Source organism: Vombatus ursinus, unplaced genomic scaffold, assembly GCF_900497805.2.
Source record: "Vombatus ursinus unplaced genomic scaffold, bare-nosed wombat genome assembly UNPS02014785.1, whole genome shotgun sequence".
Classification (NCBI taxonomy): Eukaryota; Metazoa; Chordata; class Mammalia; order Diprotodontia; family Vombatidae; genus Vombatus; species Vombatus ursinus.
Genome location: NW_020954563.1, coordinates 13,360,514 through 13,374,279, shown reverse-complemented (window position 1 = coordinate 13,374,279; position 13,766 = coordinate 13,360,514). Strand labels below are relative to the sequence as shown.

The window sequence follows — 13,766 nt, the reverse complement described above, 5'->3', positions numbered from 1 at the left end:
TCTATGACTCATCCTGCCATTTTCTTTTTGTTACTTAATGGTGAGAGGCAACCTGGAGTATTGGACAGAGAAATAGCCTGAGAGCCAAGGATACCTGGGTTTCTGTCTTGCCCCTGATGAATACTGGCCATGTTAACCTTGGCAAGTCACAAGCTCTCAGTGCTCCTGCCAATTTTCTAAGATGATTTGTTGCAGAGAAAGTGCCAACCTACATTGGTAGAGAGAATTTCCTCACCCAGGGGTTCCCTAGACTGATGAAATCACCGGTCTAGTCCCTATCCCTATTGTACTCAGTGGTGCTAATGATTATGAGTTTTTTTTTTAAATTGTCTAATATGAACTGTTTTTCTTTTAAGAGGGAGAGAAAAATTCCCACCAGTGCTTTGGTGCTGACCAATTGGACATTCAGAAATCTGAGACATACCCTCAGCTGGCTTGGTAATCATGAATAAACTAGCATCTGTGTTTTTTTTAACACATTAAAACAACATATTCGCAACAAAATCCTGTTAAAGGTGAGTGTTAATAAAGACTTGAATCCTTTTCTAAAGTGAAACAAGCTCATTATTAACCCCTTTCCTCTGACATCTCACAGAAAGGGAGAGAAGAAACCCTGTTACTTCATCCTTGTATTCAATATATATACAGGCAGAATGGGTGCAGAACCTTCTCTCTGTGCTTGGAGCTAAGCCACTGACCACCTGGAACTGTTATTCAGTATTCAGCAGCCACCTGCAGAATCTGTGTTCTTTGTGGAAAGCTCCTAGCTTTTGCTGGAAGGCAAAGGATGGGCATTAAGGAGCCACAGAACTGCCTGGTGTGGCCCCTGGGGATGGCAGGGCTCCTGGCATTCTTCCCGGAGAGAAACCTCAAAGGCTCATTTTATCATACTCACTCTGCAGCCTGGGCTGCGAGGAACGTGTGAATAATTCATCCTATGGTTTCAGGAAAGCTCTTGCTTTTCCTGGAGCTCCAGGATGCACACCTTGGAGCTACACATGCCAACATTCTCTTTGTTCTGGAAGATAGGTTCAGTGTTAGGTGTTTTTCATAGACAAAACCCCTCACTAATGCAGTCAGATAAGCATCCACTGGTTGTGGTGACCTGTGATTGAGTGTGGATGTGTTTTGCCATAGCAGGATGGGAAATATGAATAACTAGCTATTTAAACTTGCACATGAATGGTATTTAGCTTTTGACAGCTACAGTTTGATACTGCATCCATACCAGAATAAGGAGCTAAAAGACTGTGCACTGGTCTTCTAAAACTGCACACAGAATGGCAAAATTAATATGTTCTCTACCAAACTTTGGTACAATAGAAGAAAAATTGTTAATAAAGCAGGGAAATTAATGACTTTGCTTAATGTCCAAAGCTATTTCTGCATAGATCTACTCGGGGTATACTTGAGGATTTTGGTGCAAATGCAGAAAGTTCACCATTCTCAGTGGCTACAGTTTCTGGTTTATACGACCAATATAATATATTGTGATATATCATTTCCCATGTTGCCAGGAGGGGAGAGGAGATATGTTTATCATTCTGCACAAGTCAGGATTCCAAAAAGGTCTTCCAGCTATGAGACCTTTTGATGGTTTTGCCTATCTTATCTAGGCCCCAACAGAGAATCTCTGGGGAGCCTAGCCCTACTGGTGGGGCAGGTTGACCTAGTAATACCACGTACACCTGGTTAAGGGACTCTATAATGAACAGACTGTTATAAATGGAATAATCATTCATTATCTTGGAATGTATTCCCTTTTAGGAACTGTGATGAATCTTTGTCTAGCTAAAGGAGGCCATTCCCATGGTGAGCTTAAGCTAAACTCTCAAAACGAATGGAAACATATGGTAGGGTGACAATCTGATAGACAGACAATGGGATCCACGCTAGAAAAACTACAGGCCCAGAATCAGGTGGCAACTAAGTACTAATGTCAACTGGCATTGTCCCAATGGAGATTCTGTTATTCCCAAAGGCTTGGGCTGGCAGGTATTCCTAGGGCTGAGCCTTTTGGGGATATTCCAGGAGTTGGTCACAGGCCCAGGTCAGCTTTTGAAGAACCACAAATAGGTTACTTGTAGAACCTCTGAGATCTCAGTTTTACATTGGAGAAATCTAAACATTACAAGATTGAATATTGGCTTTCGTGTCAGGTCTACTTGGACAAGGAACCCCAAGACTGGAGGCCTACCACTGCTAACTGCCTAGGGATTCTTCAAACAGGGGTTTATTCCATATCAGATTTGCCAGGATACTACCAGGAAATTGATTCCTCCAAACTGCCAATGATTAGCAGTTGCACCAGGAGATAGTAGTGCTTTATGCATCCTGTGCTTTTCATTAATGGGGCAACAAAAACAGCCAGACACTTGGGAATGCAAACGATATTTGGATATGCTACTAAAACATCCATGAAAACACAGGACTCCTGCCCTGAACAACTACTCACCAAAGGCATGGGCTAATATGTAGCCCCCTGGACATATCTAGACTTTCAACCAGTTTATTACAGCATCATCATCAAAATGATCCCATTTCACTGGACATTTTGTCCAAATTTTCCAAGAAATATGGGCTTTGTGTTTGTCTGGGTCCAAACACAGCCTCTGAACATGGTTGTTCCTAATTGACTGGACATCATCATGGCCAATTCTGCTCAATGAAGCAATCCTTATTGATCATTAAAATGGCCAAAGCGATTGGTTCAGTTGTTCTGTGGACTGTTCATTTCCCCAGGTACAGAACTATGCTCTATATTCCATGGAACAAAAATAATACGAATATGGGTTATTAGTGTAGCATGTGAGTGAACGTGGTGGATATATTAATTACATCACAGGATGGTACTCCATTTATTTCTTCTAAGTGCATGATTGTTTTGCGCTTGTTATAATCTATACAACATGAATCCTTATGGAGAGGAAATGGTAAGCACATTCTATCCCCATCTCCAATAACAGTGACTATCTAGGAGCCCTGAGATACTAGATTCTTCCTTCTAACTTGATGTTATGGGTATTTATACCATGTTCTCTCAGATCCAAGGGATAAACATATATTTTTTTAAACAACAGATGTCACATCAGAACTAAACTCCACTAATTTTAACCTATGAGCTATCTACTAAGTGAAATCAGTTTTGGCCCACTGACCTGTTTCACACAGTTATATTTCATCATATGTCACGGAAGAGATTTCTTAGTATCAGCAGAACCAGGGAATGACCCACATGCCTTAATTAGAGGTAAATCTATCTCTCAGAGCAACGTGCTTGATCAGCAGAAGCTGAAGGTACAACTGATGCAGCCAGTATTGTTTCACGCTCAACCAACCTTCTGCTTTGAGTTCCAGAAAGAGAAGCAATGATTAAGGAAGGAAGCCATGAATGGACAGTTCCTGTGGCGTTGTGTTTGTGATATCAAGGCTCCCCAGGTCCTTTGTCCTGGTTGGTGTTGTTCAACTGCAATGCACTCATTACCCAACTAGGCTGGTTATCCCAGTTGGAGGACAAAGTTTTCATTCAAGACTGAACAGAATTAGACACAATGACATTTCATGGTCCTGGGAACATACTTAGAGGCTGCTTCTGAAGCACCTACTGAAGGCTTTTTTGTTTCCATTTGATCATGTGAGCTTTGCAAAGCTTTGGGGTAGCACCGTGGCATGACTCTCTTGTCTTCAGAGACAAGGGAACCATCAACCCAGGCAGTCTTGGTGCCCCTGGGTAGGAGTGACAGCCACTGTCTTTTCCAGGATATAAGCATTTAGAAAAGGAGAATTGTGCAGAATGCTGTCAATTTCAGCAGAGAATGCAGTTCATCATGTTTTGCGGTTCACCAAAAAAAAAAAAGAAAGAAATTGACACCTAAATCCCCAATAGGCATCTTTGGAATCAGTAGTGCAAAGTATTTTTGCTGTTTTTTTTTTCTTTTCCTACTTTGTCAGTTCTTTGTTCTTCAAGTCTTTCCTAAAATAGTAGATCTGCAATTTGAAACATTTATAGACAAAGATGAAACAAAACCTTTACAGTTACTCTATTGGATTTTTAAAAATTTTCTTTTAATTTATGGTTTTATATTGAATCCTTTCTTTGTTTTGCTGTGCACATGGAAATGTTCTTTTTTTCTCATTTTGCATTTAAGCTTAAAATGGATTAAAAAATTAAAAACAATTTAAAAATTTCTTTGGCATTTAGTTTTTTATTATATTGATTCTACTTTGTATATAGTGATTAAAACAATACTATTATCTGTCCAGTCATAGAGGAGACTTTGTCGAGAAGTCTTTTGAGTAATTCTCATCACCCATTGTGAATCATTTCTGACACATATCCTCTAGAGTCAGAGTACTGAAGATAAGTTAAAATAATTTGAGTTTTAGATTTTTGTAGACATAAGGATTAGTGAAAGGGGTTAGAAAAGGAATGATTACCTTAAAGACTTCCACCTCTCTTTTTCTACTTGGTTCTCTGGGCTTTCACTTTCATAAGAAGCCAGATAAAGACCTAGACAGAAACGGATTTATAATTAGATCCCTGAAATCTTCTTGATTTTTTGTTTCATGTGGGACTCCACTCTTTGTATTACATTTCTATGTTTATATAATTTGTTATCAGTGCCTCATTTGGTTTTATACTAAAAAAAAAGTGCTCACAACATCAAAATGCTAATTATAAAGGAAGAAAGGTCAAAGGGAGACCGGTAATAGATTTATTTGCTTAATTAGAGGTCACTGAGTTTTAGAGCCGGAAGGATACACAGAGGTTGTCTAATCCAATCCCCTCAATTTACAAAGGAGGGACCCGCATGAGGCCCAGGGACTTGACCAAGGGGGCAGAGTCAGTACTAGAAACCAAGTCTCTTGATATCTCAGTTCAGTTCAGTCTACTACACAGCTTCCAGAATGCATTTAAGAAAGAATTTCCTTTTTCCCACACAAGTAGACCAGCTTATAGGAAACCAGTTTATTAAGTGGTTGATATTTAAACAGCAGGGCTGCTAGGTGGTACAGAGGATAGAGCACCATGCTTGAAGTTAGGACTACTCATCTTCCTGAGTTCAAATCTGACCTCAGACTGTGTGACCCTGGGCAAGTCACGTAACCTTGCTTGCCTCAGTTTCCTCATCTGTGAACCAAGCTGGAGAAGGAAATGGCAAACTACTCCAGTATCTTTGCCAAGAAAATTCCAAATGGGATCACAAAGAGTCAGGACTGAAAACGACTGAACAACAACTAAAATTTAAACAGCGATTTGCAGTTTACATAGGATCTATCTTCTACATACCCTGTGCAGCAGGCAGTGCAAGTTACCCTCCCTTCTCCTCTCACCCACCCATTTTACAGATGAGGAAGCTTAGGCTGAGCAGGGTGGAATGTCTTGCTCATGGTCCCACAAATAAGGATTCGCCAAGTAAGGAGAAGTGTCTGTGGGCAGAGATACTATGAGGCACCTCTCAAACGAAGCAGGAAAGTATATAGAATGATGATGCCCCTCCCTATACAGATGGAATTAAAAGAAATAGTTTCTGTGAATATCATCATCAACACTATCAAGGCTCTAGTATTCAGGGAATTTTGGCCTTTAGGAAAGAATAGAGCAAATAAGATGCTGGGATAAGAAAGAAGCTTCAGCTCTCTTCTGGGCCCAGCTGGACCTCCTCCAGTCCAAAGGACAGAAGCCATTCCATTAGATTTGAGCAGAGGGCCCTTTAAGGCATGGAAGGACTGGCACAGAGAGGAGAGGCTTAAGGAAGTTGAAATACATCCCAGACAAAGGCTATTCCTCTGTCCCCTGCTGGGGACCATCCCCAGTGATACCTCAGCTTCATTCTCCTGGCTCTGATAATCATTTTGTTGACTGTGCCTGCCTGTCCTATTCACCCCAGGGGCTCTGTCCTCTTTCTGCCTATGATCCTGCTTGTGTCTATGCTGAGCCCCATTCCTGCCTGTGAATTTTTGGCTTTGCCACCTGACTGTTCCACCAAGTTCACGTGCAATGGAAACCCCTCAGCTGAGATTCCCAGCCACCTCTCTTACCTCCTTCCTATTCCTGGCCCTATCTATTAGCTGCTACCCAATGCCTCTATCTTGAATCCTTCTGAAACTGGGGCAAAAAGGAACAAATGCAAAAGAAATGTGGTGCTTTGGGTGACTTCCTTTGTTTTTGGTATGGGCAATATGTGTTAACCATGTAAGGTATAAATAAATCTATAGCAACGAAGGGAACAGCAGTGGCAAGAGCTCAGATCCATCCCTCTCTGCTGAGTTCCCAAAGAGTCCTCAAATACCCTATGATTCGTCACTCATCCTTCCATCTATCCTCTGTAAAAACCCATGAAAGTTGGAGGATTGTAGCAAATGAGTCCCAGAAGGGGATCTCCTTTGCAGGTAGAGCCTAATTCCTGCTACTTTTGTATGAACTTGACAGTGAAGCATCTGACTCAGGACAATCATGAAAGCTAGCATTGTGCTGCATCTCACCACCCACATCTGCATACAGCTGGCTTCTTCAATTACATGAGTAAATGACATAGCCTTTAACGATCCTAAATACCAAAATTAAATATAGCTTTCCTCCTACATGTGCTTGGTTTAGGAGCGTGATTAGGTATCCTTGCTGTCTGCCCAACAGCAGCACCTCCCTTAATTTAATGACACTTGAGTGATGTATACCCAGTATATACCAACAGCCAATCCCTAATGCTGTAGAGGAGAGCTCTCGGCAGAGTGAAACGTGTGTTTTTGGCAGGTGTTTCCTTCTCTCCATGTGCCTGGCAGTGTATGGCTACACTGTGTGTGTGTGTATGCTTCGGTGCATGCACACACTGTGCAGGGGATTGGGTGTGAAGGTGGGATTTACTCTTAAATTAAATTAAATTAAATTCAAGGGCATGGTGCTCTGAAAAGAGAACTAGTCCGGGGATTTGGGAGACTTAGGGTCACATCCTTCTTCTGACACTATCTAGCCTATCTAGCTCTGTGGTCTTTCACAAGTCCCTTTCCTAGGCTTTGCACGATTGCACATATATAACCTCTATCAAACTTCTTGTGGTCTCAGCGACAGGGGAGTGGAGGGAGAGAATTTGGAACTCAAAATTAGAAAAAATATTAGAAAATTAGAAAAAAATTATTAGAAATTAGAAAAAAATATTCAAAAACCACCACCACAAAGTCCCTTTTCCCTCACTGGGCTTCAGATTCCTGGTATAGACAACAAGGGGGTTGGACTAAGTGACCCATAAAAAGTATTTCCCACTCTGAGCATATGCCTAGGTCTCTGTCCAAGGGCATACAGTGTCATTAGGAGCACAAATAGCTGGGTGGCTGCATCCTGGGGTTGGGAGGGAAAGACAAGGAAAGAGTGAGACCTGTTCTTCATACTGCTTTGTTCACTCCCCACCTCACCCCTCACCCCCTCTTTTTTTTCCATTGTTGGTATTTGGCTCATTGCTGCCAAAGTGATACATTCTCAAATGGTCCATAATGTACTGGGAACAGATATTGCCTTTTTCTTCCAGTCACAGTAATGAGCCATTCCCATACACACGTGGCTTTCTGTGGCAAGCTTGTTCTCCTTATTTTGGGCTCCACAAAAGCCACTGCATTAAAGCCTGAAAACAATGTTAAATGGCATGACCAAAAAGGACTCCAGTGTAGTAATTTTCTTACAGGAAGACACTATTTTAAGATTTAAAGAGTGTTTTATTGATGCTCTTTTTTCCCACTAGCATTATTTTCTAGTGACCATCCCTCTCCCTAGTCCCACAATAGAACATAATGAAGTACAACTAATGAAAAAAAATCAGTGTTTATTAGCCACATCTGACAATGTAGGCCTCATTCCACACCTGTAGTCCTCCACCCTTCTGCTGAGGAAAGGGAGTTTGTGTGTTTCCCCACCTCTCCTCTTAACTCATGATTAGTCACTGTTTTGAAATATTTTAATGTTGTTTTCCTTTGCTGTGGTCATTGCCTTATTCCCTTTTGGGGGTAGGATGGATGTTGGAATATGGGTCTCAAGGGTTTGATCTAGGATAGGTCTGGTGGTGGGGGTCCAGAGATGCCAGATGATAGGGATTCAGGGAGGGTGGTAAATGGAAACCTAGCCCCACCTTCAGTCCCTGTGCACGTGCTGACTCCTCACCCTTAACCACAAGCTTCTGCATACCTTTTCCATTACTGAGTTCTTCTAGGTCTCTTCATCTCTTTCCCTACCATTCATCTTCATGTTCCTTTCTTGCCATTTACAACATCATGCTTCCCTTCACGGACATGACATTACATTCCTAGGCTAGCTCCCATTAGCATATTTAACCCCTGTGGCAGCTAGGTGGTTTAATGGATAGAATGCTGGACCCACAGTTGAACCTCAGTTCAAATCCTGAAAAAGACTTACAGGCATGATGGGAAGTTAGAAATCATAGCGGACAGAGCACCTCACATGGCATCAGGAAGAGCTCGTTCAAATTTGGCCTCTGACCATGTGACCCTGAGCAAGTCACTTAACCTGTCTACCTCAGTTTCCTTATCTGGAAATGAGATAACAATACTACCTACCTCCCAGGGTTTGCCCCAGTTTGCCTTGGAAAAGGAAATGGCAAACCACTCCAGTCTCTTTGCCAAGAAAACCTTAAATGGTGTCACGAAGAGTAGGACGACTGAAATGACTGAACAGAAACACTTCCCACAGTTGTTATAAGGATAAAATGAGACAAAATTTCTAAAGTATTTTGCAAATGTTAAAGCACTATGCAAAAGTGAGCTATTCAAATGATTATTAGTACGTAGTAGAAATTCTGATCATGTACAACTATATCGTTTTCTATTATTTTTCATTGCAAATGAATAGTTCTTTTTTTCAGTTATAATGGGAGTTCTCATTTACATGGAAGAGGGTTTTATTTTAGTTTAAAGAGATGGTTTGGGTACTAGGGCTAGAAGAGTCTAGGAATGAAACCACTATTTAAAGCATTAATTTTATTGTTAAATCTGCCAATCTGTCAACCAATTTACAAGTGAACTTTTGGAATACAACTTAATTGTAAATTAGATTCTTTCTGTGTAGGTGTGCCCCAATTTAAGAAAATCTGCTACGTAAAAATTTGAGTTTACAAAACAGACACATTTAAGGGTGATGATTTCCATTATACAATGGTGAAGAAAAGTATGAAAAAAACAACATACGTATTGGTCATAGCTAGGTAATTACATACATATGAATGAGTAATCTAGAAGATTGAAAGGGGATAAATAAAGAAACCACAATTAGTTATTACTATTTGCATGTTACAGTATTCTAAAATTATAAATATTTTGAATCCCTTTGTAGGGCAAAAATTAAATCCATAAGATCAGAGATTCTGAGCTAGAGGGGAACTCAGGGGTCATTTAATCCACCCTCCCCCCGCCCCGCATTTTACAGAAAAGGAAACAGAGGCTCAGAGAGGTTAATTGACCTGCGTAAGTTCGCTTGGACCTCACACAAAGATGCAATTTGAACCCAAGTGTTCTGACTCCAAATCCAACATATTTGCTTAATAAAGAAAAATAATAAAAATTTATTTTAACAAAAGCCAACAGGCTCCCCTAACGAATTTAAATGGATCTTAAAATTTTTTATTTAAAAAAACATTTTTAACAAACATTAGAACTGTCCTTGACTTGCCTAAACCCAAAGTACACCTGTACATTTCTCATTCTGGTGAACTGTGGAACAGCTGTACACTCTGTGGTTCCTTCTGATCTATAAATACATACTTCCTCCCACGTCCCTTACTATTCCTTCCTTTTCATTATGGAATACATTCTGCCATTTTTTTTTCTCTGTGGGCTTATAATCGGATCAGCTCTGACTTTCCCTCTCCTTCATCTTCTCCCTGCATTTCTGCCTTGGTGGGGGTGCAGGTCGAGTGTCCTACTGACTTAAAATGTGGTCCTCTCCTTGAAGCTAATTTGAACTGGCCTTGTAATGAGAGAAAAGGGAGTGGAAGTAACGAAGGGCAGAGAGGTTAGTTCCTATCCCTGCCCAGTAACCCTTGAAGGCTAGGGAAAGTTAGCCATGTCTTTTACCTACCTCCCCTCAGGACACTAAGCCTGGCTACAGTTAGTCTGGCCTGTCCCTCTCCCTTTAATCATGTTAATGACTGCTTTTAGGCAATCTGCTGAGCCTAATTTTCCTTGCTATGTTGTGACTTTCATGAATTCTGGGGAAGCACAGATGCCTATCCTGATTAACTTGGATGGGCCCAAAAAAACTTCAAAAGGAAAGAGAATCATCAATGTTGCTCTGATGGGAGAAACTACACTAAAGTGAAACCATCAGGATTTTGACAGCTGGAGTCAGGAGACCTGGCCCCACTCCAACTATCTGCGTGACCCGGAAGAAGTCACTTCAACTTACTAGCCCTCAATTTCTTACTCATCAATAAAATAAGGAGATAGTACCAGGAGGTCTTATAGTTATGACTTGCTGTGTTCTACTTTACAGCCCCTTCCAGTTATCATACTCTATGTTCTAAGACTCCTTTTAGCTCTGCCAATCTGGGTCCTAGATCTGGGAAAAGGCGAGAATTTGGTTCATAAAATTATTTTGAATTGAGGGTCCACAAGCATGTCTTTTAAAACTCATCTCAAAAGGGAAAAACTCATTCCAAGGGGGTTAGAGGTGACAGCATCAATTAGGATTCTTATCCCATAGAACAGCTGAGTCTATGAGGCATGGTTATGAGAGCGATTTCTGGGACAAGAGAGGTCAGGGCTGTGACTAGAGAAGGAATATTTCCTGCCCTGTCTAGGACAAGGCTATGTAGCTTATGTAATTGTTGAGATAAAGGGGGCAAGGATAGTGGTATAATCATAATAATAATAGAAGAAGAAAATGGAGGAGGAGGAGGAAGAGTAGAAGAAGGAGGAGAAGGAGAAGAAGGAGGAGGAGGAAGAAGAGGAAGAAGAAGATGAAAACAGAGACAAAGACAGAGTCATATGCCACGTATAAGGGGAGAAAAGAGACTACTTACCATCCTCCGTGAAGATGGGAGCTGTGTGTAAGTAGTGGGTGATGTTGGGATCTTGTTCAAATGGGCATTCCACTTGTTTCCATGTTATAAATTCCCCAACTTGTTTAGCCAGCTCCAGAAATTTCTAGAAGGAATGATTTTTTAAAAAGTTGATAGGATGCAAATATAAACTTCTTGGTTTGGCATTTAAAGTCCTTCACAGTTGGGCTCCAACTTACCCTTCTAGGCTTACTATGCATTATTCCCCTTTGTGGACTCTATTGTCTGGCCACCCTCACCTCCTTGTTGGCATTCTATCCCGTCTTGTGCCTTTGCACACACAGACCATTTCCCCATCCCTGGCATGCACTTCTGCCTTGCATCTGTCTCTTAGAATTCCTAGCTTCCTCCAAAGCTTAGCTTAAGAACTATCTCCTACAGGAAGCCTTCCTTGATGCCCCCATCTGGTAGTGTTTCTCCCCCTGCACGCATTAGTGTGTGTGTGTGTGTTTGTGTGTGTGTGTGTATGTGTATGTATATATGTATATATGTATATATGTATGTATTCTTTTCCCTGGTAGAATATATGTTTCTTAGGGGCATTTTTAAATTTGTGACTCTAGTGACTAGCACAGTACTTGACACATAGTAGGTGCTAAATAAATGCCTGCTGATTAATGTAAACTCTAGATCTTCCATAATTTGTCTAGCAAAAACTGAAAATTCACATCAGATTGAATAATGTTCAAGAAATCCATTGAGAAATTACATTAAATGACTTCTACTCTAAAAATGCACAAAAGTCAGACAGCAGCCCAATAGGAAAAGAGCATGTCAAGAAAGCCAGTGTCAGCACAAACAATCCCATAGCCATCCAAGGTGAGCAGAGAAGGACCAGAGACACATGTAACCCGTAGGGCTCTTTGTTGAGAGGCAGTAATATATAAGGGGTTCCTTGAGAAAACTCCAGGGTGGTTGAAAAACTACAGCTGAGGTGTTCTCCCCTCCCTTCCCCCATAGAACAAAAGGGATTAGTGGGGATGAGATAGTAACCAGTATGAATATAGGTCAGACTTGGATATGCAAGGGCTCCAAGGATCCTAGAACTTTGTTCTGTGATGCCAGAGGGGCTCCGAAGGTCCAGTGCTCTGAACCTCAAAGATCCAATGTGGCCTAATCCTAGTAGAAGAAGGTGAGGGTAGAAACACAAGTGACCCAAGGGGAGAGCAAGCAGGACTGTCCACTCCCTGCAAAAGGATAGGGAGGTGGGAGGTGTAGAGTTTGGCTTTGGTATAAAGCTCCTCTTCAGGAACTAAACATGGAGAAAGTGGTAAGCTAATGGAGACACTGATCAATATAAAAAACTGTAATTCTAGAGATACCCTGAAAGAGGAGAGAATAGCTCTGTAGCAACATAGGTAGTGACTCAAAGGGGGAAAAATGAATTTCTATGAGGACTATATGAATAATCAGAAGAAATTAGGCCAAGAGGCAATAAAATAAAAGATCTTAAGTGAAAAATGAGGAGGGGAATAAATAGCTTAGAAGAGAAAGTGGTAAATCTAAACAAAGTAATGGACTCTGTAAAAACCAGAATAGACCAAACAAATCAATGATTCCATGAGACAACAAGAAACACTAGAACAAAATTAAAAGATTGAAACAAAAAAGAAGAAAATGTAAGCTATCTGATATCAAAAATAACTTATCTAGAAAACAGGTCAAGGAGAGATAATTTAATAATGATCAGATTCCCTAAAAAACAATTTAAAAAAAAAACCAACCCTGAATAAGAAATCACAAATAAAAATTGCCCAGATCTGATCTGAAGCCAAAGTAAAGAAAGAAACCACTGATCACCTGAAAGAAAACATGAAAAGTTCCAGATATGTCATAGCCCATATTCAGAGCTTTCATATAAAAGAAAAAATACTATTAGGCAGCCAGAAAAAAGCAGTTCAAGTACCAAGGAATCATAGTCAAAATCATACAAGATGTGGTAGCTTCTAAAAAGAAAAAGAAAACGAAAACAAAGAGATATTGGAATCTAGTACTCCAAAAAGGCAAAATAAATAAATTTATAACCAAGAACAGCTTACCCTGCAAAGGTGAGCATTATCCTACAGAGGGAAAAAAAAGGATCCTTAATGGTAGTAGTATTTTTAAGCATTTCTGCAAAGTTAGATAGGAATTTTAAAATTCAAATGAGTCAAGAGAAATCTAGAAAAGTAAATTTATTTGAGCAATTGGAAGGGACTCTATGATGTTGTGGTGCTAACATTCTAATGGGGAAGAAGAAACAAGCATCCTTTCAGATCCTTAATATTTTCAAAGGATACTGAGGGAATTAAATAAGAAAAACAGAGGATCTGGGGGTAGACTGGTTCTGTTCTGAGAATCTGAAGAGGAGAAAGAGAAGAGAACATATAAGGAAGGAATATGGTGGTAGAGAAAGGAGGAAGGGGGGGTAGAACTTGCTATTTCTCATAAATGGGAAGTACAAGGAAAAGAATATGCAAAAAGGGATGGGGGGTTGGGCATCAGATCAACCTCACTCTTGTCTTAAACAAAGAGGTATTGAATACATTTACATATACAAACATATACACATACACACATATACACAATTTGGTGTAGAAACCAAACTCAATAGGGAAGCAAGGAGGGATATAGATGATGTTTAGAGGGAAGATATAATACCAGGGAAGAAAAAGTCACCAAAAAACACTTTTCTGATCCTGAAATGGGGCAGGGGGGAATCAAAAG

General features: G+C 40.5%; 1 protein-coding gene across 1 annotated transcript in view; it reads right to left on the bottom strand.

The window, feature by feature from the left end:
• Positions 1–3,962: 3,962 nt before the first annotated feature.
• The window catches only part of RASGEF1C (RasGEF domain family member 1C), an 81,464-nt gene continuing 71,660 nt past the window's right edge, over positions 3,963–13,766 (bottom strand). Inside the window, exons 11-13 of the mRNA XM_027867183.1 lie at positions 11,022–11,145; positions 4,438–4,510; positions 3,963–3,987 (exon numbers count right to left, since the gene is read on the bottom strand). Coding sequence (XP_027722984.1) covers positions 3,963–3,987; positions 4,438–4,510; positions 11,022–11,145 — 222 coding nt within the window. The remainder of the gene's footprint in view (positions 3,988–4,437; positions 4,511–11,021; positions 11,146–13,766) is intronic.